The 26,839-nt window shown below is 41.0% G+C and overlaps 1 protein-coding gene across 1 annotated transcript; it reads right to left on the bottom strand.

Annotated features, from left to right (window-relative positions):
* On the bottom strand, positions 1 to 25,730 carry adamts12 (ADAM metallopeptidase with thrombospondin type 1 motif, 12). The gene is made up of 24 exons (XM_042488987.1): positions 25,476 to 25,730; positions 24,946 to 25,304; positions 16,366 to 16,543; positions 16,014 to 16,222; positions 15,833 to 15,916; positions 14,843 to 14,967; positions 14,569 to 14,718; positions 13,535 to 13,678; positions 12,070 to 12,214; positions 11,892 to 11,984; positions 11,587 to 11,732; positions 11,283 to 11,452; positions 9,697 to 9,830; positions 9,400 to 9,520; positions 8,252 to 8,499; positions 7,757 to 7,898; positions 7,518 to 7,644; positions 6,578 to 6,788; positions 5,311 to 6,468; positions 3,073 to 3,225; positions 2,731 to 2,907; positions 1,735 to 1,881; positions 1,439 to 1,592; positions 1 to 1,232 (listed from the first exon to the last, which is right to left on the bottom strand). The coding sequence occupies exons 1-24, from the start codon at positions 25,591 to 25,593 to the stop codon at positions 1,117 to 1,119; spliced, it is 4,809 nt and encodes a 1,602-aa protein (XP_042344921.1). The 5' UTR covers positions 25,594 to 25,730; the 3' UTR covers positions 1 to 1,116.
* Between the last annotated feature and the right edge of the window lie 1,109 nt (positions 25,731 to 26,839).

Below are 26,839 nucleotides of genomic sequence, written 5' to 3'. Positions count from 1 at the left end.
TCACGTGCATCATACTAACACATTAATGACACAGAACATTTTATTTCATGTCTCAGTTACAAAGCAGTTTTGTCGCAAACATCTTTTATTGTCACATTTCTTGATGGAGACACGTGAAGTACAAATCAGTCGAGATGATGATGCCATGAGCATGGACAATGCCTGTACAACATCATACAAACACAGCAGCCATCTTTAGAGGGACCTGAGAGGGATGACCTGCAACACCTCTTTTGCGTTGGTCAATCTCACACCAGAGGAGGAGCACCACAGGTTCGCAGAACCGTGAAGGTTTCTGCAACCAATTTAATTATTACTGACAATTGTAGTAAAAAAGACTAAAGCAGGAACTTGTACCCAGGAAAATGTAAACACACAGTGCCAGCTCTGAGAAGAAAACCACAATTCACTCAGAAAAAAAGCTAAATATATGAATAAAAAACAAAGATTATAATAACTATTAACAATTTCATGGAGGTAACAAAACAATCTGTATTTACATTCTGTTTTTACCAGTTCTCTTTGAAATAAAAATATAACTGGTAACTTGACTGTGGATCGGTGAATCATTAGCACCATGGCTATAAAAGCACCAAAAAGATATGAACCATAGGTCAAAACTAAACTTTTTTACTGTATAAAGTTGGTGAATACTGTAACTTGTGTTATTAATTCATCACAACTGTGTAGGAGTGCTTCTTGCCCTGGCAAGCTTTTGTAACTTTTGAATTGTCTTGATTTTTTAAAATTTATTGAGTAATTAGATTTTTTGTTCATGCACAGTGGAGGCATGTGAGAAAATTCAGTTCCACTTATAAATATACATTTGGGAGGTTGAGTGTTCCTTCAAGCTCTAACATGTAGAACAGCATGCACGTGTATTCATTATTAGTGTTTTGGCCTTGTTTTCAAAAGGTTAAAAATATATATACTCTATATATAATTTTTAGTCGACCCAGGTTTGTTCTGATAAAGATGTGCTTTTGTGGTCATGAGCACTTTGGTTTGGACGTGTCAGTCTGTGGATGGCTTTACATTAGTATTGCATGAGGATACAGTAAGTATTACTGTAGTTGTGTCCGTTGTAACACAGTATATGTGGGTGTGTATCCCTGGCTATGACCCACAGGTGACACAACACTGTCTTTGGACCGATCTGAGAGAGCAGCGACCCAACAGCTTCAGCTTGTCACAGAAGCGAGAGGACATGGTGTTCTTCCTGCAAAATGGACCTGCCGAGGAAGGCACATGACACCGAGCTCAAATGCCATGAAACATTGCAATAAGGAGTAATAATAACAATGTAGCATATTAATATGTATAGTCAACTTCATTCAGAGTGTTTTTAAATATATATATATATAAATATTTTTATCACAAACCACACCACTAAGACAGACAAACAGGCAAACAGACAGATTGAGCAGTTGGTACAAACCTGTGTTGGTCTTGCATTCCTGCATATTGCACTTCCTGAGTGTTTCTGGTTTGGAAATCTTCTCACAGAGGCTGTTTGGCATTACAGCCAAATCCTGCTCAGTCACACAGTTGACTTCGCGCTGCTGCTGACCCCCACCACAACTCACAGAGCACTGCAAAGTCACAGAGTGCTAACTTAGTCCACTTCAAAGACTATTACAACTAACAGACTATTTTTGTTTTTTTTTCATGACAATCAACATTTTATAAATGCCCTAGAGTGCCTCAAAGAAATCTCAGTCATGTGTGACTGACCTCGTCCCAGTCCTCAGCCTTCCAGTGAGTGCAGGGCTTTAGACTGCAAGTGTCTGTGCTGTTTGGCCTCATTGTGGTGCTACAGCGATGAGGCTCGGGGCAGTACACCAGCCGCTCCCTGACGCCTTCGCCACAGCTGCCAGAGCACTGAATAAAACACAATTTAATGAATGAGTGTTTTTTCTGAGACAATATGGGATATTAATGGTCATAAATTTGTGAAGTTGAGTGTGACTAGGGATGGAAACCTGGTTCTATTCAGCTTTTTTCAAAACCTGAAAATCAATAAGGTTTGAGTTCATCGATACTGGTGTCGAGTCCCTTGGGTCCTGTATATAACTTTACATTTCGAGTTGTATCACGTCATATAAATCTAAGCATACACAAACTTTGTAGCAAGTCCCGTCAGTTAAAGATAGCAATCCAGTGTTGAAATTCCAGTTGAAATCGGCAGGATAAGAGCTAGTTAGCTTCATTAACTGCGTTGCATAAGATTTCATTGTGATGAGTTCAAGGTGAGCTCAGTTGAAATGACTATTAAGCAAAGGTAAATAAAACGTCTTCATGATGTTCAAATGTAACATCAACAAAAACTGAATTTAGTTTTTGTTCGAGAAACTCAAATAATAGTGATTTTTGAAACCGAGAAATTTGTTTTCCCAGCAATATAAAATGGATAGTAGAGATGGAAAAAAAAATTTTTTCATTTAGTGCTGCTGATATATTTTTGCTATTGTTAGCTTAATGTTATAATCAAGGGGCCCTATTACATCAGCCATGTTTACTGAAGGCTAGAAATGTTTTGTTCTGTTCAAAAACAGTCAAATAATTACAAATAAAATAAATTGGTTGCAGATATCTCAAAATATAGAAAAATAAAACTATCTGCATGGCTAAATACCACTTGATATAAGACAGAAAATAATGTTTAACTCCTGAAAGCTCTAAAAATGCCAACAGTAAAATATAGAGATTTTGAGAGTATAATGCTCCTACCGGTCCCCAGGGTGATGCACTCCAGCTCATACAGGGCTTGTGGGGGCATGACAAAGTCCTGAGGGGTCGGCTGGACACAGCTTGACAGTGGAAAGGTCTGAGGGGACGTTTACTCTGAGAATCGACACACTGGACGTCCCGATACCTTCTTCCCACCACTGCGCAGTTATCTGGACACTGTAGAGAACATCACAATGCAATTATTGGCTCATGAAAAGTGAGAACTATGACAGAACAAACTAATTTCCTCACATGGAAAAGTAACAGAATAAGTGGAATTATAATTAAGTATTAAGTCTAATTATCGGATTCAGTGACTGGAGGAAATCTAACATTACTCACCTTGCTCCAGCTGCCACTTTGCCAGGTGGCACAGGGCTGCAGGTGACATGTGCGCGCAGGCTCAGGTCTCTTCACGTTGGCACAGTCCTCATCATTCTGGGAACTGCACACGACTGTCCTCCATATTGCTCCAATGCCGCATGTTGTTGAACACTGGGGAGGAAGGGGTGTTTTCTGATTAATATGTGTACTTGCAGACTGACTAAACAGACGTGAGGCACTGACATTGTGCAGTAGCTATTTTAGGAATCTCAAAAACATCAACCAGAAATTCTTAAAGGAATGCAACTGTGCTTTTTACATGTTTTAGCCTGATAAAAGGAAATCCTGTAACTATTTTCTAAATCATACCTTTCTGATTTTCTTCTATCAAGAAGCCATCGGAAACTTCTCATTAGACCATGGACACCAACGTTCAGCTAGCTAATCCAACATCAGACAATTTATTGCCTTCAATCATTTTGTAGAAGCAAGTAGAAACATTTTTCAAAGCTATCCCTTTTTGCTGCCAAACAACTGACTGATGAAGAAAGGGTCCAGTTAACACATACTTTTCCCAACATCTATGTTTGCATAATGTTTGTCTGTTGGTTATAACATAATGCTTTTTGACATCTTCAAATGTCCAATGAAGGCAAAATGCCAAAAATATATATATTTAAAAAAAAAAGTTTCATTGAATCGTGAAGATTTTTCAAGCCGCTTTTTTCCATGAAAGAAAAAATTACTTAGAACTTAATAAAAAAAAAAAAGAAGGCAATAAATTGATCATTGTGACAGATCCTATAAATTTTAAGTCTCTGCAGGTCAAAAGTGTACAATATCACATCAGTCATAGGTTGTCTGGAAGGAGGATCTTTAAAAGTTATGAAATGCCTTAGAAAATGGCCAGCATAAATGTCAAGTTAGTGGGCTAAAACGTGCAAATTTACTGGTATAGTTCTTTATAGAGTAGGATAATAATGTCATAAAATGTCTGTACCAAAGAAATATTGAGAATAGAGCAGGCATTCAAATAAGTATAACAGGATTTTTATGTGTACCATTGCCAAGGTAAAGTACTGTGACTGCTGTAGCGCGCAAACTGCTGTAAAAACCTACTTTCAGCACGTTACGAACACACTGAGGTGAACAACCAAACAAGCAGTGGAGTAATACATGGAAAAGCATCTTTTGTGCACAGGAATTGAACATTGCTAGATTTAACTGCTTCATAATACCATGTTATTAATGGTGACTCATTAAATTATAACTATAGGCTATAGTTGTTCATCTCAGTACCAACCTGTGTCTGTTGGACACTTAATGAGCCCTTTCTTCTCCACAAACTTTAAAGTTAATTAAATTTTTAAAAAAATGTAACATTTAAAGAGTTACATTAACTAAAAAATATGTTTGATAATAATTACCAGGTGATTTTTTTAGTTTGCAATCACAATCTTGTCATGTTGGCTTCATTCATGTCCATGTCTCTAATTTGAGATGGTCTTGAGATTTCAGTGACTGTGAGATCCGGCAGTATGTTGAGCATCAACAACAGAAGGACAAAAAGAAAATGCCATCGAAGGCCCTTGACACTACAAGCTGAGGCTGTTGGTCAATTTTGGGGTGTGTCCCGCATTAGTGAGTGAAATCACTCTGATTGGCAGTTCAGCATCGTGCATGAGAGAAACCAAAGTGGAAAAGGCAAACAAACAACTAAAGTCAAGAGTACCTGAGAAAAGAAAAGTGTTGTATTAGGTAAAGGATTTTTTTAGCCGTGGAGTTCTTTAGTAAAACTGCTTCAGTGCTTAATTGTATCATTAATCACTGGTGCACAGAAAGTATCATTTGTTCTTTTTAAATTCAGGTTGTGTATTAATGTGCTAACTGTCTCAAATCTGTCCTGTTGGTCTCAGGGTTTTGCTTTTTGAATGACGAATGCAGAATGCTGGCCGTGTGCTGCAGTCATGTGATAATTGTAACTTTTTGGATGAGATACATAGTACACGAGGCAATTCAACAGTTGACCTTCATTGGCACTAGTTCTTTGATGTCAGTTTGGTGTGTCATGACCTTTAGCGTGTATGTAGGCCTAAACAGAGGTCTCAAGGTAGTAACACACTTTTGGCCCCACTGACATGTTGTCACCCTAACAACTAACAACAACTGCCATTTTCTTTTGAATGAGTCAAATGAAAACATCAAAAAGGTCAATGTCCATTCAACTCTCATTCTATTTATATGAGCTATACCCACCTCACTCCAGTTTCCTACAACCCAGAATAAATCCATGCTGACCGGCTCTCTGGCCATCAGGTTGCTTTGGTCACTGACAGAGCTGCTCACGGGACTTTGCGGTCGCTGGTTTTTGCTCTTGGAGCGACCGCCTTTGGCCAAGGAGGAGGGCTTTTTAGCACGAGAGACTGAGCTGTTTTTCTTGGGTGTCACTGCAGGCTTCTTTAGTTTCATGATCTTCACTGTGGGCTGAGGTGACGCTGCAGTGGTGAATGGTTTTCTTGCAGTTGTGGAAGGAGCTGGTGTTGTAGTAAAACCAGCTTTCGATGGCACTGAGTGGAACCTGGGAGTGGTGAGGGGAACTCTGTGTGTCCGGTGGCTGTATAGATTGATCCGCGGGGTGGTGTGGGGATAGTGGTAAGTGGTCTTTGCCCATGTTTTGGTACTGGCATGTGGGGTGGAGTAGGTGGGTGCTTCTGTTGTGTGCATGGTAGGTGGACTTGTTTGTAAAGTGGGTGTGACGAGTGGTGTCGGCATGGTTGATTTAAGAGGATTTTTGTGTGATGTAGAAGGTGTAACATCCAGGTCAATAATCCTTTCCTCTTCTGTTTCCCTGTCCTCAACAACATAATCATACCCTGGAGGGTACATCACCACATTCGGTGTACTCCCCTCCTCCCCCTCCTCTACCTCTTCCTTCTCCACACCAGCTGCTTTTCTGTCCTTTTCAGCAGAATCGGCTTTAGATGGTGTAACTTTCTTATCCTCATTTTTCCTCACTTTACCATCAAACTTATAATCATCTGTGTCAATGATTTCAGAGATCGTGGTTTTTGGGATTGAAAGAGATGTGGTGGTAGGGATGAAAGCAGTTGTAGTTTCCTTGGTGGTTGTTTTCCTCCTCACAGTGATAGAAGCTGTGGGTGCAGCTGTGGCTGTGGTGCTCGAAGGAGCCCAGGTAGATGTAGGACGCTTGGTGGGTCGGCTTTTGGGTGGGATGATGCGGCGGTATTTAGGAGGAGGTCCTGGTCGTCGACGAAGACTTGGGAGGCTAGGGCAGCTCTGTAGGGCACACAGTGATCTGGACCGAGGTTTGGTTGAGAGGTCGCAGCTCTTTTTGGGTGTTAGTGCACATGTGACTGTACGGGAGCGAACGCCTCCTCCACATGTGACTGGGCACTGCAGGGGAAGGGCAGAAGTCATTCATTAACTCAAAAAGGCCCCGTGATCTGTAGAGATAGAAGCTATAAATAAAATAACAAAAGAGCAAAACAGAAAAAAAACTCACCTCTTCCCAGTTGCTGACAGTCCAGTCCTGTCCACAGGGTACATCTCTGTTGCACGGCACCAAAGGTTTTGGTTTAAGGAGATGCTTACACTCTACAGGGTGAAGCACCCTTTCCTCCCCCGACACTGTACGAACACAGAGCACGGTTCGCTTCTTTACCCCGTCTGATCCGCAGGTGGCCGTACACTGCTGCCAGCCTCCCACCCACCACCTGAGGAAGGACAGGTAAACAGGGTGAAGAAACAGCTTACAGAAATGGAGCACATGGCAAGCAGACAATTTTATCTTCTAAGAATCAAGAGGTCTGGGTATCATATCAAAACAATACCTATTGTCAATAGATTAATGGAGTTTAGTACTGAAATCAAAATAATACATTTTTGAATATCTTGCTTTGAGGAAAACATGTTTTTCTACTGAAACCTTTTTTTTTACTAGAATAAGCCATACTTCTAAAATGTTATATGCTCTTAAAACACAAGATTTTAACCATGCAAAACCATAATCTATATTTAATCTATTAAATCAGGTACTATGCCATCAAAGAATAAGTAAACAACACTATTACAATCCAACCAGGCCATCAATGCCAACACTTTCTAGTTATTCCAAAAAAACAAGGTATTGAGGTTTCATACTGAGCCAAAAAGATGAAAATATCAGAGACTAAATAATTAGTTTTAGTGGTCAAATTTTCGCTGTTTATCGTTCGACTTACTGAACAATCAAGATTAGACTGTAAAATTACTTCCTTTTACTTTCAAACAAGGCATAATATTATATGGGTATCTACAGGAGCCAGTTAGGTAGCCAGATGAATCTTCAATATAAGGACTGCAATCATCAATAAATAATTATTCAACTAAAACCACAATGTATTATGTTTTGAGGTCAATTGTACTATCAGTGACAGAAAACAGTTGAGGAGTATTTTAAAGACCTTGCAGGACAATCCATATTCTTGCATTTTCTGTGTTTGTCCTCTGGACGGCTGGCTGAGTCACACAGCGACTCATCCACGACACCCACGTCCATCTCAAAGCACCGCACAGGCTGGTGCTGCTCACCTGAAACAGACACACACAAAGTGCATGGTCAAGCAGGTCGTATTTAAAACGTCACTAAATATCCACAAAAATATCAAATCCACAAAAATATATTAGAAAATACAACACCAACCGACGCCACAGGTGGTGCTGCAGTCTGTCCACGCTCCGTGTCTCCACCTGTAAATGGGTTCGATGATCTCATTTCCGGTCTCTTTGGTCTTCCTGATGATGTACTCGTACTTTAAACCTGGGTTCTTCTCCTGAAACAGCAACTGGACAAGCACACGGAATATTATGCAAAGAATAATTTTAAGACTATCTGGAGTCTCAACAATAAATAATTGAAATATGTAAAAAGCATTTTTTATGTTTTCATCAATTTGATGGCAGCATATGGTGTCTTTGAAAGATTTGATTCATATCTTATTATCCACCAAGAAGTCTGATTTGGAAAACATGCCAAGTTTGTAACCTCTGATTGGATGTCTTTATTGAAAGGATAGCTATAGATATAGCTATAGATAGATACTTGAGTTGTAGCCTTTCGTTTGAATTTTCTCATTACTTCATAATACTGAAACATTTGTAAAAATGTACATGAAACATGTGCATTATGATGGCCTACCTGCAGCACAATGGGCTCTTTGGTTGGTCCAGGAGCAGTGAGGTTCTCCAAGTTCCCGCTGCGTTCGTAATAGAACGTCGTCCCGCCGGCCTCGTACTCCCCATTCCACTGGATGATGAAGTTGCCATTGAGAAAGTACTCCTCCTCTGACGCCTCACTCCTCAGAGCCAGGAAGTTACCTGCCTCCTCCACTTCCTTTACCAGGATGTCCCGCGCCCCCGCAGGTATCACACCCACGTCCACGTACCCTGGGAGAGTCGAGAGGGGAGTCAGAGTCACAGCAAGGTAATGGATGGCCCACCATGGCTGCTGCCACACTCACATCCAGACAACCAGACAGTTTCTCTCTGATCTTTAATAGAGGGTGGGCTCAGTCTGTGGGGGCGGTTGGCATGTGTGTGTACGTGTGTGTATTCGGCGTGGGGGGCACTGCCCTGTCTCTGTTTTTTATTGTGTGTGGATGGGGGGGCTGGATGGGGGAGGACGAAAGCAGCTATGAGTGGGTCTCTGGAGTTTAATGATGTTTGTGGGAAGGTGTGTGTGTGTTTCTGTGTTTGTGCAACGGAGGGGGAGGTTTGCCCTTGGTCTAAACCTTTTGAAGTCTTACACATCTGGGCTGGTTATCTGAAAAGGATGCAGGGCAAACACACAGACAGAGAGAGAGAGAGGGGGAGAGAGAAAAGGAGGGATGTTTATTGTTTTAGAGCCTCTTTCTCTATTAAAAAGTCTTCTCGGCGTGTTGATTCTGCATGTGAGTTATACTTTTCCAAGCACAGTAAAATCAGCCAAAGACATGTCAGTCTTTAGACAAACATGGGCCTGCAGGCGCGCACACACATGCACACATCACTTCAGCCAAGTACAGCAGGACAAACAGCTGCAAAGTGTGGACAAGATGGCTGCCATGACAACAAAGGAACAACACAAATGGCGTAATGCTAACGAACTGTCCTGAAATGACTTTGCGCCTGTAGACATAAATTTGAATTCTCTGCTTTTTCACACTCTTCTGGTGCGTACATCAAAGCGTCTCCTCATTAATAGCTTGTCTGTTTTGTGTTACTACAATTTTATAATTGGTTCAGTTCTCATATTGAGATAATTCAATTTGTTTCCAGCTGCTCGAATATCCTTTTTGTTACACTCACCAAAGCCTTCTTCTTCATCAAACGTCTTGTAGACCGTCTCGCAGCTTTTGCCATCGCCCAAACACACTCCGCAACGATCCTCCACAGCGTTTGAGTCAATGCCATAGTCACAGCCTACCGCCTACAGACACAACACACGCACAAACATATAAATACAAAATGTCGGACGCATTACAGACTCACATAAGATGGAAGTTTGCACAGAAAAAACGTCCTCCCTCCATTATACTAGCTTATCTCATATCCTGCTCCACTAACACCCCCCGTCTCTTTTAGTCTCTTACCCAGCCACACTACCTTGCACACTCCATTGACGCAGATGTTTCTGGACTTGTTGTTCATGAAGCATGGCGTCCCGTCTGTCACAGCGTCCAGCATCTTCTCCGAAAAATATTCAACGATTGGTCGACAGTGCAGCTCACAGGGGTTTACTTAAGACGGTTGAGGGTTGGAGAAAAGAGGGGTTTAATTTAGTTTGATTCCAATGAAATACACACTGTGAGTCCAGTTGACTAATGTCTAGTCTAACCATTAGGCATGGATGATGAAGCAAACTTTTCATAGATGAGAAGACATTTTTTGATCTTTTCTAACTAACAAATATTTATTGTGTAAAAAAAACGTAATTAGAATTTTGGAAATGACACAAAGCACAAAAGAATGCGTGCAGATTTCAGCAAGGACATTAACTGCCCCAAACTACCAAAACATTGGGCATCATGCAAGAAACAATATACAAACAAACTTTCTCTTATTTTAGTTCACATTTGTTCTTATTTAGTTAGTACCCACCGATCTGCCAGATTCACATTTATTTTTTCTTTTTGCTCTGTTCTTTGGTAAAAGAACATTTTACGAGTGGTTGAGCACACTCTTACCAAGATAAGGGAAAAAAGTCTTGTTTTCATAGTCCGCAAATTGTTGCACAATGCAAGTACACAAGTTTTAAATTTAAAGTGCAGAAATGAATGCATGCATATAATCAAATTCAGGATTATTAAATGTTTTAGAGTAATTAAAATGACTGGAATCTTTAAAATTGTGGCCAAAGAAACACTATTGGTCCACTGATCCCAGCTATGAACAGCCTTGGATGATAGTGCATGCATTTAGCCTCTGAAAGGCTTACATACTGATCTTTGATGATTTGGCCATCCTGTGCAGTGGATGCGTTTTTGGAGATCAGATATATTTGACACATATTAATGGCTGCTAAGTTTCAGATTGCAAATCATTTTCTTTGATTTTCAGTTACTGTGCATCATTCTGCTGACCAGTAATCGATTTTAACTAAGTGCATTTACCAAAGTACTGCACTTAAGTACAGGTATGAGGTATTTGTACTTTGCAACACAAAAAAGCTGGAATAGCTTTTTGATTTTCCTGTAACGTCAGTACTGACACTCATCATATTTATTTTAAGTTTATTTAACAGTATGGTAATTGCTGAAGTTACTCTTCTTCCTGCAGCCTTTCTTTAGTGGCATGTCTTCAATTCCTGGGCATGTGAGTTTTTGCACACGGGACAACACCTGCCCTCATACAGTGTTTAGGGACGTTACCTATGCTACTAGGTTACTTAATAATCAAGGTGGGTTCATCATTCAGCACACCTGGGTAAGAGCAGAACCTTTTATGTCTTTTCTGAACAGAAAATTCAGAAAATATATTTAAAAAAATTCATGAGGATGTTGCTGCATAAGGGCCATAAGGCCCGCTGTATTGCCCTGCCACGGTGCAGTAGATGGGGCATCACTGAGGGCTTTCTAGTGTCAATGCTGCCCCCCAGTGGGTTATAAATGCAATTACTGCTACAGGGCTACTGGAACATACAGTATATGTCTGGAGTATGTAGTTGTATATTTGAGGCTTTCATCACTTACATGGGTTAGCCACAGGAATCCACTGGTAGAGCTCGTTGTGGTACGGCACCGTGTCGAACTCGCTGCACAGCATCTCTCGAAAGGTTGGTGTATTATTCTGACAGGGTTTTGTGTTACAGGTCCGATAACGCTTTCTTTCCCCAGTGCAGTACTTTCCACCAAACTCTGGCCTGTGGAAAAAACACCAGTACACTTTGGATTAAACATACTGTCAGTTTCAGGATGTCAGCTGTCGTGAAAGCGAAGCAAGACAGGATTAGTGACAAAAAGAGTGTTCAGTGGCAGATCTGGGGTCAGCTCTTACTTAGGGCTGTTACATTCCCTGTCTGCTGACTGAACTCCAGTTCCACAGGTTCTGGAGCAGTGAGACCAGGTACTCCACTGTCCCCAGCCTCCATTCACCGTCTCTGGGAGTTTACCCACAATCACACACTCTCCTGAGATACACCACTGTAGAAGAAAACAACACAAATGACACTCGTAATATGACACGTTTAATATTTGAGGCTCTGCGTCAGTAACACTCTCGTATCTGTGATGCTAGCCATCCCCATCCCCAGGCTAATGAAATCCACACCCTAGCAAGACAAAGCAACTGGCACCACACACCTTCTCCGGTCCACAGCGAGTGCCATCTATAGGCGAGTCCAGTTTGGAGCGACACGAGCCGTTCACTGAACACCACAGAATCTGGCAGACGTTCTGAAAGAAAAACATAATCCTGAAAACATTACAAAGGGACTATTTTCTGACACTTACAGTTGGTCCTCAGGTGCACAATACTCACATCAACCTCATGGCAGAAGGTAGCATTTTGGCCGTACTGGAGCTGGCACTGGTGATGTGTGGTGTAGCGGACACCAAGGCGAGCCAGCGGGGTGTTGAGGTCCCTTTTGGAAGGGCGGTCATCCAGACAGAAACCCCAGCCACGACTGAGGCAGACACACAAAGATGTGATATTGAATGTATGACATTTTAAAGGAGATGAAAAAGAGAAAGGGGCACCAGGTGTCTTGGCCGGGAGAGATACCTGACAGAGAACACTGGAAAGGTCAGAGAATAAGACTTCAGATTTCACATTTATAGAACTTGCGCAATGTCAGCATGCTTGTTTTTAGCCCGTCTGGTTGTACAAGTGGCTCCCAGAAAGTTCTCTTTTGACTCATAGAAAGTTCTCTTAATGTACATTTTAGTGCTTGTGAATTGAATTTTGTCTCCCTTTGTGTCTCTTTCACCTTGGAAAAGAGATTATTAATCTCAATGGGACCTTGAGCCTTTTAATTTGAAAATACTTAATACCTTCCCGTAAACCCAAAGATTAAAACAGTATGTTATTTAAAAAAGAATGCAACCAATTAGCTAATTTCCCCTCATTTTCTGCAACAACATTCAAATCACTTTAAAAGAAGAAAAGTCTTACAAATATCTTAAAAATTTGGAAGGAGTTAAGTTTTTTTTTTTTTTTTTGAGATGGTTTTGATACAGAAGCAGAACAGAAACATACAAAATGATAATATGAAATTTAATATGAATTTAAAAGCATTCAGTATTTTTGCAAACAGTATTTCTTAATACCTTGTTGTTAAAATTGTGTTAAATTTGGTGAAGGGCCCATTATGACTTGTTAAGGACCTGAAACTCAAAGTTCAGGACTTGGGACTTGACTTGGAACTTGTCTATCTTGACTTGGGACTTGAGTGCAAAGACTTGAGACTTACAGCTTGAGGTGAAATTGTGGTCAGAAAGGAATTTTTTAAATTAACAACTGACGAGGTTTTCAATGGAAAATAATGAGTCAAAGCAAGAACTTGCACATATTTGTACAACTGTGACCGCCCTCTCATGGTCCTTTAAAATCCTCTTGTTCCATTGCCAAATTTTGGTTTCAAATGAGCTGTGTTTATTCAGTATATTTGCACAAAACTTGGTCTGTCAGGGTTTGCTACACATGAATGTCTTTACAATGTAGTTTTGTTGCAGCACACGCCACACCCATTGCGTCTTTTTTGGATAATTTTCACCGCCTCCATACAAATCTGCACCGGCATATTTATTTTATCAGCATCCAAGAGGAGTCACTGCTTGTTTGGAGATACTCCCATTTCCACAATGATTTCACAACCCCGCCAATTCACACAGTTTGCAGCCCACTTGTGTTTTTCCCCCGCAAAGAAAACAGTATTAAATTTGGGTGAATCATTTTATAATTTTATGATAAATGCCCTCAGACTAAAGAATGAATTCAGCCTTACTCAAGGAAGCGTGTGATGTATTCTTTGGAGCAGGAGGACCAAGTGAGAGGCGAGCTGTCGTACATCAGCTGTCTGGACATGATGAACGGGTGCCTCCCTTCCAGCTCGCAGTCATTCCCCTGACCGTCATGATGGATTCCAAAGCTGTGTTCAAACACAACACAACCAATTATGATATTATCATTACAAAAAAAAAAAGTTTTACAAGACTGGATGGCCTTCAGCTCTTGGATCTGCAAAAACCTGATTGTGCATCATTATTTCCTGTTAGTAAAAAGCAGTAAAGTACATATCTTAACGCGCATGCTAAAAGATTTTTTAATCTGGAGAGCAACTAGCTGTTTTGCACTACTTTTTTAAATAAAATTCACATAGAAAATATACACAAATAAGGGAGAGTCATGGAGATGGTGCCAAGTTGAATCCAAATTGATGATGCATTAAAACGCTGTGAGACCTTCAGCACCCTAAAACACCTAAAACAAACAGACAGGTGATTTAGACTAATAAAAATTATTCCAAATTCCAAGGGCTGCTTTTCCCTACATCCAATGAAGTCATACAGTTCCCATAATCAATTGTAAAAACAGAGTCAACTCTCATCTTATCTGCAAGACTTTGCATTTGCAATCTGTGTCTTTTGATTAAACTGACACTGAAGCTACTACTCAACAAGGCTCTAAATTTGACAATCGGATTAAAGAAAATATGGTTTCCTGTGTTACAGTAAAAACAAACCAAACTTTTCTTTCCAGACACTCCCTCTGTTACTAAATATGACTTCCAACCACACCACCTCAAGCTCAGGTATCAATCTGTTTTTATGTCCAGTAACCAGATACAAACTATTATTTTCATCAACCCATTCACTAACAGGCTGATGCGCTAATGTTTGGAGGATTTAATGTCGCAACTGTATATTTCTCTATAGTACCCGATCATGGGAATGAGATTCATGGCCCATTGTTGTGGTATTCTATTATTCACAACAATTACAAATACACACACACACACACACACACACACACACAGACCTGTGGCCCATTTCATGAGCGACAGTAAAGGCGACAGGTAGTCCTGAATCCTCGTTGATGTTGCAGCTGCGGTGTGGTTGACACATCCCGGACAGATGAGACAGTCCCAGGGTCTCACAGGGCTGGTTCATCCCAGCACAGATGTCTTTCCTGCAGGAAAAAAAACAGGCGCATTATGTACATATTCCCACAAGAAGGAAAGTCTAACATTAGAGCATATCCAGTTATCTATTGATAAAGCTGACCTACAAATGCATATGTGTGTGCCACTTGCCTAGTGACCAACACAGCCACGTCGTGATGAGCTGGGTGTGTGTCACTCTGAGGATTGAGGTTTTTCTGCCAAGCGCAGAAACTGGCCAAAGTGGTGTCCGCATGATGAACGATCTTCAGCCCTTTCTGCAACACAAAGCAGGATTAGAAATAACATTCTGCACATCTTTGGCATTGTTTCGATTTTTTTAATATCCATAAGCTGAACACCGACGATCACCAACGAACGACTATTTCCACGAGTAGCTTTGGCCCTGTGATGCTAACAGTTAGCCCTGTCAGAGTTTGTGTGTTTGTGTCTTTGTGTGTGTGAGAGAGACCCTGTCCCAGGCACAGAGCTCCCTGATAAACAGAGAGAGAGAAAGAGAGAGATGGGCTCAGAGAATTAATACCTGCATGCAGCTCTACAATGAAATGAGATTTCGTCCATTTTAAATAGTAAAATTTGCAGTAAAGTTGCCGTGATGGACAAAATTGCAAGGTTGCGCAAAATTAACAGAGATTGCAATATCAAAAAAAAACCTGGAGGGACTGGCTAACAGGGCAGACAGTGCTGATCAGGATGTCATTACTCTCCTATATCTATGCATGTCAAACAGTTGTTTGCTGCTATATTAATTAATATTCTGAAGGTAGTATAGAGCTTCTTTACTGTGTGATTAGACGTTTTATTGGGACAAACAGGATTTTTGTTTTTGTGGTCGGTCAAGGTTTCTTTGAATACATTTTCCAGTCTGTCACACTTGCTGCCTTATGTGGAAGTCTGATGCAAATCAAGGTAAGTACATAATGTTCAAGGCGGCTTGAATCTTCAGCTGGAGCTTGAACCACAGCCAAATGAAGGAGTCTCGTCATTTACTTCACCTCTTAACCCCACTTAGGAATGCTCCATAGATGTGCATGCATTTTTCTTGTTCAAACTTTAATATATGCCAAAGAAAAAAAATCACATTCAAGTTTCTTGAGATAACTTGTTTGGGGAAAGCGTTACCTCTTCTCCTTGGAGTAGAATGAGACGAACCAAGATGACATGGATGGCATTTCCAATACTGGCATCATGAAAGATCCCAGCCACCTGCCAACACAGAAATAATTCACCACTGATCGAATTTAAAACTTAACTGTGTGGAATAGGTGAGAGCAGATGTAATGAGTTAAACTTAACTCCTCACCATGTTCATGATGGTGAATATGTACGACTCCACATTATCACTGCCGTGGTATTCTATGAGTTTGGCGTCAGCCACCACCATGGTCTCCACCCAGCGTTCTCTGCTGAAGGAGCGCCGCGAGCGGGACTGAGCCTGATTCTCCCCCCTCTGCTGCTCCCTCTCCCATTCCTCCCTCTCCCTCTCCACCTGGACAGAGTCACTTGGAGCATCTGAAGCGTGGATAACAGAAGACATCAGTTGCAGCACACTTGTGGTTTATCCTTATGTGACGCCAAGGCAGACAGAGAAAAATGCTCACTTGTGTACAATTACACAAACATCTGCAGTTCTATTCACACATCCAGAAACACACCTTGAACTCCGCAGGGGCTGGGTGTCTCTTTGGACTCAAGGCTGCGTTTTTTTCTCTGACTTTCTGTTGTAACTCTTGGATAGATGATATGGGGCTCTGGGGTTCCTGTGGGATCATCAGGAGATTTCTGGATGGGTTCGATAAAGAAGTGTCCCTCTGGGAAGGAGAAGAAGCCTCTCTGAGGAAAACAGAAATGACAGATATGAAGATGCATTGGGTAAAAATTAGTTTAGGTTTTGATAAAACTTCCTGTGCACTGGAAAGTCACAGAAACCCCAAAACACCCGAAAACCTAAAATAAAGGTCAGATCTACATTGTCACAATCATTCTGTTCTGCTCAGTCACAGCTCCAAATTGTAATTACGATTAAAAAGATCATTCATGTGATCCCCAAATCTAGCTAATGCAGCTTAAAGTCTCTTGTAATGTAATGCATTCTCAGACTGTGACTTAACAGAAACAGAAAAGTTAGTCTTTAATCATGCTTTTTTTGTTAAAACATTTACAAGTGCAACAACGATTCAGCAAAAATTGTAGTGTTTCAAAATTTCCCACAATTAAAAGGTGAGAGGTTGGACTTTCTCTTGTAAAGTCTGCTGGAAAGACCATTCCTCAGTAATCTCCATCTGGGTGGAATCCATCATTAGTCAACAGATCTCAATATGAACCTTTCTCCTTCCCTCAGGCACATTCTCTGTCTGCTGCAGCAGCAGAGGCAATACAAAGACTTTTTCCTAAGTATGCTGTGCATGTTCTTACTGGTGCAGAAGACTATTCATTTGCTGATCGGTGAGGTCTGCTGGTGAACGCACACATAGACGAGTACATAGTTACACGCCCCCACACAAAAATACACTTACATGAAAACTTACTGATTGTACATGCATGCAAACACACAAAAGAGATTGTCTGACCTTGCAAACACACACATTATGAATGTTTCACCTGCAGCTCACTGTTTGTCTGTTCACTTCATTAAGGTGATTGTGTGTGTGTGTGTGTGTGTGTGTGTGTGTGTGTGTGTGTGTGTGTGTGTGTGTGTGTGTGTGTGTGTGTGTGTGTGTGTGGGTGCTAAAACAAGCCCAAACTGTTCCCGGATGAACCCCTCCCTCTCTCCCTAAACCAACTTTGAAAAAAGACAGAATTGGAAAGGGATACATAATTCTTTCAAGAGCCAAACAGTTGGAATAAGCACTACTGAGCATAATACATTAAATTATTTATCTTGGGTAAGAATGTTGCATGCTAAAATGTTCATGCGCTTGACTAAATGTATCCAGTATCTGTAAAAATCGCTTAACTTGCACATGTATTGAGTCAAACAAGACCAACACAAAGAATTCTTATTATATGATTGTTGCATGAGATTCTTGGATGTCTTGTCAGTGTTTGAGTAGCCAAAGACAGATGTGGAAAATGAGATCATCCAGTGCTTACAGTTTGGCCAGAGGTGGTCCCAGGGGTCTACCCTGCTGTTTACTGCAGTTACTCACTGCTCAGCTTTCTGGGTCAACCTGACAAGTTTTCTATGTGTTTCTTGGGACACGTTTTTCAACTACATTCATCCAGCAGTCTGCAGAGTTATCATGTTTCTCCATTCAGGGAGGTCAGAAGGTACAAATCTACAGGAGCACTCCCAATGGGACGACTGTATTACTCCACCTGTTACACTGACCATTGTAAAATAAGAAAGAGTCAATAAACCGGAACAGAATTTTTTTAAGATACAACCAACAGTTCAGGCTTGTTCTTTTCTTACATTAAACCACCAGAGGAACAATAACCACATAGCAAACGATAAAAAAATTCCTCCGTATATGTCTGAGTTTTGGGTTTTTTTCAAAACTCAAATTAAAGGAACAGTGTGTGAGATTTCAGGGGATTTAGTGGCTTCTAGTGGTGAGGATGCACATTGAACCCAGCTCATACTTCTTCCAGTTAGAATTCCTTCAGCGTTTATTGTTTGGGAGGTTTTCACTGGAACTTGAATTATTCACAGAGGACCAAGTGATTAAAACCTGTAAAACACTACGTAAAGCAAGTCTCACATTATAAATTGGTGTTGCTCCTACATTGTTTGGCACATAGCAGATGGGCCGCTAGCTTAGCACCTGCTAATGTGTGCTCAGGTTTTTTTTTCTCTGGTAATTTATGATCCAGACATTCAGGAGGTTGTTAGCGGGAGCCAAATTATCCACAGAGATCTCCTCATCTCCCAAACAAACAGAGCAGTTGATTAAAACCTGTAAAAACACTGAATGAAGCACGTTCAAGTTACAAATCAGTTTTTCTTCTACGCTGTCCAGCGTGTCTGAGACGGGCTGCTAGCCAAGCACCTGCTAATCTTTTATAACTTCCAGATATTCAGGAGCTTTTTACCAGGTGCCGAATTATCCAAAAAGGTCTCTTCTTCTTCAAAACAAACAGTCCATGTGATTTAAACCCATAAAAACACCAAATAAAGCAGTTTCACATTTTAAAAATCTGTGCTTTTCTGACACTCCCCTTGAAGAGGGGCTGCCAGCTACCGTGGAAAACGCGAAAATGTGAAACACAAATGGCCCTATATGGAGCTAGTGTACTGTGTGTCCATTCTGGGCTTCTGTAGAAACATGGCGGTGGACGAGGACCCGTCCCTGAGGGCATATAAACAGCTTCTTCTACGGTAGAGAAGACGTACTGTTCTTATTTTCAGGTGATTATACGCTGAAGAAAACATACTTATCATTTTCCATTTCTGACAATATTTCTCCCCAAAGTCCTACACACTGGACCTTTAAATTAAGTACTGAAAAGGGTTTTCCACTGACTCAGGGGGTGGCCCTCAGCCAGGGGTCTCTGAGTTGTGGTGGACTCATCCACAAAGCATGCAGGCTGATATGTCTACAGTCAGCTGGGGATGTTTCCCAGCGGCTCTGTGCACAAAACACTCACCCTGTATCTCATTCACACACTCGGTTTGCCAGGATTAACATTTTCCCAGATTAAGCTTTGTTTTAACATTCACATCAACTCACAGCAAACAGGGTTCCTACAGTTTAGGGAACGTTAGATTTAAGACTTTTACAATACAAAACAATTAAAAATAAAACCTAAACTGACATCAGTTACATTGGTTAGGGACAAATTTACCAAAATGTTCACTTCAGCATAAAACATGACTTTTTGGGTCAAGTTAAAAAGTTAGATGATCTACATCAAATGCTGAGATTTTTTAAAACTTTTTTGAGCAGAACACATGGAAAACAATGGACATATGTTATCAATTATGTATCCAGTCCTTGAAAAAAAAAGGTGTTCATTTTCATTTAAATAGTTTTGTTTTATATAATTTGTTTTTGGCTCCTCTAATCAGATCGACGTTACATCAAATTCAATATTTTTTTTTTTAAAAAACAAAAAAACATAATACCAATAACTGATTGATTGATAATACCAATTATTGAGATTTTACATTGCAACCTCAGAAAAAAAAAGTGATTCTTAATATCCAACTTCCACTGTCTTAGCAGTTTAAGAATTTTGAAAAATGGATTCAAGAGATTATAACACAAATTAAGGCCTAATTTATAGATTAGTGAATTGAATGCCTATAAGACCTTTTGAGGATCTGCAGGAACCCTGACTGCAAAACAGGATACATACAAAAAGTTATATTTAAGGGGGATTCTTTGGTGTTCTCTGTTAAAACGCCTCCCTGCAGTCTGCTATATGTTTTACTGAGCGTTAAACTTCCGAGTGAGTCCCAGCAGTGAAAAGCAGGTGGTGGAGTTCAGATCAACCAGGAAGGAATGCTACGAAGAGGCCCATCCAAACATTCAGACCATTGCTCTGCATGATCTGTATGATCTGCATACCAAATGCTGTCCTACGGTGCAACGCAGCCTACAAGGCTTTGCTTGCACAGTGTGGTTATGGTGTTACTTGCAATGCTTAAATTACCACGTACAGATACTGTGTGATGTCTGTGCTCAACAGACAAAGACAACTTGAAAGTATGCCAACTAGGACTTTGAGCAAAATTATAATTATTTTGCAACAGTTTTTGCTCTGACTGCTCTGCCAGCTCAAACGGCCTTAGACTGAAATGCACTTTCGCCACCTTTTCTCCCTCTGCCAACTCTTGCCCTTCTCCTCCTCCTCGCCATTAATCCCCCTCCTTTGACCTAGAGGAAGCGTGTTTGGGTGTGAGGTGCCAGAGCCAGGGGAGGTTACCATAACACAGGTCTGTGTCCTAAATACACCGGCCATGTGGAACTGCTTTACTTCTGTTTCCTGCTTCTGTGGGTTTTTGTAGTGCTGGCCAACTGGGTCTGGAATAAAGTCTCTGCTGTTACACAGCCTGTGGCCTCAGCAGTGATTAGTGGGACACAAGGAGAGGTGGGGGCGGATGGTGCTCATTACGGCAATATGATTAATCACAACTACATTCAGCTGAAAACGAACTTGCATTTATCCTTACACAACTGTTTCTTCATAATTACGGGTTTCACTTCACTCACTTGCCTTTAGCTGTTTTTTTAACTTCACAAGTTAATTCTGCCTGTAAGCTAATTTCTTCCTCAGAGGTCAAACACATTATCATTTTTCATCTGCATAGTGCGAAGAAAAGTGAGGAAAATACCACTATAATGAGTCTGAACTTGCATGATCTTTGTGTTGTGCCCCGAGGATTACCAAAGACACAAAGCTTTGCTTGAATTTTCCCAGGGAAAGAAAAAAGGACACTGACAGCAACCTCCATCCAATTACTCTGGGCCTCATGGTTTCACGTGTGCAGTAAATAGTAAAGGTGAAGGGTAAGATCAACTTTGTAAAGACATAATCACCTGTAAAGTAAATATGGCTCACTGCAGCACAGCACAATTTGTTTGAGCACATCCATGTATGACCTAATTTCCTCAACCAGAAGCAGGCGTTTAAATTCTGATAACGAAGTGGTGGTAACCATATTGTGGCTTTTATTGCATTTAAAAGTCAGGATTCTGCTCTGTCGCCTGTTCTGTGCCTTGCTTTCTTTATTTTGGGCCTAAAACAGCCAAATGACAAATCAGGTTGTGGACAATGCAACCACAGCTAGAGTTCAAGGCAGGTATGCAGCTATTTCCGAGCACAATCTGTTGTGCAAACACGGCACAAAGTGATTTGTTTCACCAACAAAGGCAAGAGCAATTTAACTGTAAGACTGCTGGCACTTGTATCATTTTGATTACCGTGATTATCACTCAATCAATTTAAACGTTTCTATAATGACATTTCAAAACATCAGTATAGCAGCAAATAATTATTTGCTATGTAAAGATAAAGTGGGGTTATGGTGCCCTGAGTAGAGAACGAAGTCACACTCCATCTGTGTGTGTTGTAATCTGAGCTTCTCTGTTTATTGTTGTGGTAGACGGTCTGGCAACGCATCCGGGTCAGTGCATGAGTCCCTGTGTCTGTGTCTCCCCGGCTAGCTAATCGACGCCACCACTTTGCAATGTGATACTACAGCAGTTACCAATAACAGCGACTGGATCGTGCCCACCCTCTGGTTCCCCCACAGGTTACCACCGTTAGCTCTGTCAGCACTATTGCAGTTATTAGTGTAAAGGTCCTGTGAGGCCTGGAGGCATGTTATAATGTCGTCCTTTGAAGGACAGAGAAATAATGAAGCAGGCACTGGGTGACGTGTTTCCTTCTCTGGCTTCTGATGCACTTTTAATTTCTAAACATATGTGTCCTTTAACCACATTTTCCTTTACTGTGTTCACTAGGTCACTTTTGAAATGTAACACGGATTATTATTTACCCTGTTAAAAATTTAATACGTTTTGTAACTATTTTAATTACTTTAAAGTAATGTAACATTTGAGTATTTTTTATTATTTTTCTAACAAATGTTTTAAACAGGGTAATAAAGCTAAAAAGACCTAAAACATAAAAGCATAAATGTTGTTTTAAATTTTTTTGAAAACTAGAAATCTATCTATCTATCTATCTAGTGAAATAGAATTTTTGAATCTACCCCATGATTCAGATCCACTCCCAAATTTAATGGGCTCTTCCTTGGCCCATGCTACACCCTTCCAATAAGTTTCCTAAAAAATCAGTCCAGTAGTTTTTCTGCAATCCTGCTGACAAACAAACAGAATTATGATAATTATACATGCAGTTTTCCCTAGCTTTGTTCTTTTTTTTCTTCCAGATATTTTCCCAGTTCATTGCCTTTTTCCTCATGTTTTTGAAAGAAATCACACCAATTTGCTCAGGGTTCAAAGGTTTAAATCCTTGTCAAAGTCATCTGAAGTGTCTGCTGGGCACGGTGCTCAGTCAACGATGACCACTGAGAACACTTGTCTAATCCACATGGCGGAGGCCACGGGACAGTCGTTGTTAGCACTGCACCTCTAGCCTTCGCCGTTTTGGCTCAGCCACCTCTATGTTTGGTAAGAGCCATGTGCAAATTTAACGAAAGTGAAATAGAATTTTTGAATCTACCCCATGATTCAGATCCACTCCCAAATTTAATGGGCTCTTCCTTGGCCCATGCTACACCCTTCCAATAAGTTTCCTAAAAAATCAGTCCAGTAGTTTTTCTGCAATCCTGCTGACAAACAAACAGAAACACAAACAGCATTGAATATACAATCTCCTTGGTGGAGGCTATATTGATGATCAATAAAATCATTTGTTTGAGTGCTCTGGTGGATTATGCCACATTACCGACTACATTTTACATCAGATAATCAGTAATCAGTGATCACATTTGAAAAACTTCCCTCCAAACCTTTGTAAACCAGTGGTCAAAGCTTTGTGTTTCTTTGTCATGTTGTGTTTTGTCTGTTGTCCTCCTTGTGTTTCCTGTTTGTCTTTAGCCTTAAGTAATTCCAGTCCCATGCTACATAAACAAAAGATTATCATGAATTTATATTTTGAGTCAGTTTCTGTCTGTCTCCCGAGGGTGAATGACCTCCACCAGCAGCTGGCAGTCCCCCCCCCCCCCACAGCTGTCTGGCTGCGTCTTGCTGTTTAGTGGTCTCTCTGTGGTTTAAGCTGCTATAAAGCGTCTTCCACAGAACAGAAAATCAGTGTAATAGATCATGGTGGTTTCTCTAGTAGGTTGGAGAGAAGGGACACACTGGAGCATTCTGGGTTGCAGAGGGGGGAAAAAAATCGTCTAAGTACGGTAGGTTAGGTTGTAGATAATTGGAATTTAGAGTGACATTGCACACTTTGTAAATGAGCTGCATTTACAAGATTTGGCAGGAAGAGGCAGTGCAACCCATACAAACATAACAGCGGAGCAGGAGGCAAGACCCTGCAGGAGAGGCATTCCTGCTGTGACACAATCATACACGAACACCGAAACATTCTTCTTGACTACAACTGACACATCCCATCATTTCAGAGTCGGGGAGTTCCTCCTTTTTCCACAAAAGAAACCTCCTAAAAATCAAATTCATACACCACTTGCCCACCATACATTTCTCCAGAAATCATCATATGGTGCATGTCACTTTTCATAATTAAAATTCTTTATATGTTGCTGCCTTTTATTTATGGTGTCCAGCTGCCTTCTATCCTTTGTAGTTTAGCTGTTTATTTGATTAGAAACATTTTGGCCCAAGTTGAAAAAAAAAAGAAGTTCAAATTCTCTGAACGAAACGTATGGCCCTATTTCCTGTCTCTCCATCTGTCAAACCTTATTGTTCCAAGCTATAAAAACTGTGCCAAAATCTATTACTGGAGCTCTATCTCATTGTAGAACAAAGTGCGCCTCCAAGGGTAGGGGAGGGGGTCATTGAGATTTTTTGCAGACAGTAATGTCAATGAATGAATGAGTGAGTGAGGGTGAAAGTACAGAGGAAAACTTCTGAAAGACAAAAAGGCAGAAAAAGGGTCTCATGGTTGGCTGAGAAGCAGCAGCCGTCAGCGGGTCTGCAGCACAGTCGCTCTGCAAATAGTGTCAGGAAGTCTTTGAAGGGCAAACTAACACACAGGGCACTGTCAGATGGAAGGGTTTACTCAACAGCGTATGACTGCCTGAACCACATACCAGCTTCCCAAGAGTGATGCCCCCCTTAAAAAAAACCCTGACTGCCAAAAAGCAACCAGATTTTCAAAGAGATATGACCTTCAGTGCAGATTTAGGGAGTTCGACAGTGCAAAAAAGCTTCATGTAGATTAGAGCAGTGGTTCCCAACTGGTGGGTCGCAGTCCAAAAGTGGGATGCGGCTCCTTTCTGAGGTGACTCCGGAACATGTCAAATTTGTAAAACACAAACTTTATTTTGAATTTCAAGCAATACTTTCCACTTTTTTGGTTGCAGTGCTATTTATTTACTAAGTTATAAGTAATTCTCCTGTATGTTTGCAATATGTTGTTTTTCATCGTGTTCTAAGCCCACGTGTTGTTTACATATTGTGAAATAAAATTGAATATGTGGTCATTTATCTTATGTGTGGACCTTGAACTAATGGACAAAATCTGGACCCCATGACTGTACCAGTTGGGAACCACTGGATTGGAGGATTCAACTTGAAGAATCACACAAAGGTTTAATTTGACCTTTTTGCCCTGTTGTGTGTGATCCTTACCAGTCCTTTACAGGTGCTGATGGCAGCAGTTCCTCGCACGTCTGAGGCTTCCACAGTGCCGAGCAGGTGGCAGGAGTTCCCCTCAGAGCGATGCTGCTCAGTCCCGTTGGCGCTGCCGTTCCTCCTCTCCAGGATGTAGTCACTTGAGACCAGGTGATTGTTTGCAGTCAGATTGAACATTAACATGCGACCCTTGTAGTTGACCTTGTAGTAAACCTGTTCCTCCAAAGCAAGGGGTCGCAGGTCACGCCTGACTCTCCCACTGCTGAAGTGGTGAGCCAGAGAGTGGGAGATGAACTCTCCATCAGCTGTGGTTTTCACTGGGTGGACAGTGGACACATCATCCCGGGACAACTGACCTGCAAAGTTAAACACAACATATAAACATCACAGTTGCGATGCACTGACTGTACAGCTTTTTACTTTTGGTGCATGCTGACAATAACATGCACTTAACCATATAAACTGTCATGCATTTAGCTCACACGTGCACAGAAATGCAGCTTCTGCTAAAGCTGCACCACACTGACCTTGTTCTGCAAAGAGGGAGAAGAGTCTGCCAGATTCGGAGAGCTCTTCGTGGCTGGCTGCCAAAATGAAAACAAAGTGTAGCAGAAAAAGAACCGGGCACTCCTGCGAACATCGCATATTTCATGTAACCAAACTCAAACCACTGCTAAAGAGTCCTGGGCATCCGGGTTCCAGTGGCGGTAGAGGCGACCACTTGGCTCCTGCGCTGCACTGTGTCATGACATGAATACGCTGAGAAATCTCCCCTCACGAAGGCAAACATGCACCGAGGAGGACTGTGAGCCCGATCATGGTTTAAAGAGGGAGAAAGCTCCGGCTCTGTGGAGGAAGGAGGAGGGGAGGAGTGTTCTCTGGGCCAGTGTCTACTTTCCTTGCAGGAGCGAAGGGGAGACAACTGGAGGAGGAAACTCTATTGATTTGAATGAACCAGCCCGCTTTGTCATGTGTCGAGACTTGTCATAATAGTCACGTACGAGAGGCGCATCATTAACGCGAGACTCTTTACTGCTTCTATAAAAAAAAAAAAAAAAAAACGCCTTAGGAAAATCACATGGAATATTTTGGAGCAAACTTTAAGCAGAATTGTTGATCTGCCAAAGTAACTGTTAATGTAACTTTAAAACTACAACATTCAAAAGTGCATAGGCGGATTATGAGACAATGGGCCCCTGGGCAAAGACGTAAAAGCCCCCCCCCACCTCACCTCACCTGCATAGGACTGGTATCACTCACAGACTTTGTGGAGTTTTTGCCTCCTTTTTTGTTGTAATTCTCTTATGTCTCCTCAGTCAGCCTGTGTCTCTTTTTGGTTATATTTGTAGTTATTTAATGTTTTTGTGTTTTTTAGAATAATTTTGTGTGTTTTCTGTGGTTTTGTGTCTGTTCATAGTCATTTTGCATTATTGGTTGGTTTGTGTCTCTTGTAGTCATTTTGAGTCTCTTTGATTTTTTGTAGTTATTTCATGTTTTGTGTTTTTTAGGTAAATGTGTTTTTCTTGGTGGTTTATTCTTGGTTCATTGGTCAGTTTGTGTCTCTTGCAGTCATGTTGTGTCCCTTTTCGTTTGTTTGGTTGGTATAATTATTTTGGGCTTTTTTCTGGCCTTTTTGTGTCTCGTGTTCATTTGTGTGGTATTTTGCAGGTGAATATTAGGGTCAGGAGGGCTGACACTTTGGGCTCCTTTTGGGCCCACTCAGTAAGCCATCCATGAAAATGTGGTGTTCATATTAGTACACTATTCAGATTTCAACAGTTTTGATGACAGATTTCAAATAGACCTTTTTTGTTTACTGATGAAACGTCCCAATGTCCAAACATAAACTTCCTCATCCCCTATATATGGTCAAAATAGCATTGTTATTGGC

This window comes from Plectropomus leopardus, chromosome 6 (assembly GCF_008729295.1).
Source record: "Plectropomus leopardus isolate mb chromosome 6, YSFRI_Pleo_2.0, whole genome shotgun sequence".
Lineage (NCBI taxonomy): Eukaryota > Metazoa > Chordata > Actinopteri > Perciformes > Serranidae > Plectropomus > Plectropomus leopardus.
The sequence above is the reverse complement of the archived record's forward strand: the minus strand, read 5'-3'. Positions and strand labels throughout refer to the sequence as shown.

Bases quoted from the DNA above. Each gene is read 5' to 3' on its own strand.
- adamts12 (XM_042488987.1), bottom strand. From the start codon at position 25,593: ATGCGATGTTCGCAGGAGTGCCCGGTTCTTTTTCTGCTACACTTTGTT. The intron at 15,917-16,013 runs GTGAGGAGTTAA...CTGTGTTGGCAG, and splicing joins TATTCACCATCATGAACATG to GTGGCTGGGATCTTTCATGA. The intron at 9,831-11,282 runs GTAAGTGATGAA...AACCGTCTTAAG, and splicing joins GATTCCTGTGGCTAACCCAT to TAAACCCCTGTGAGCTGCAC.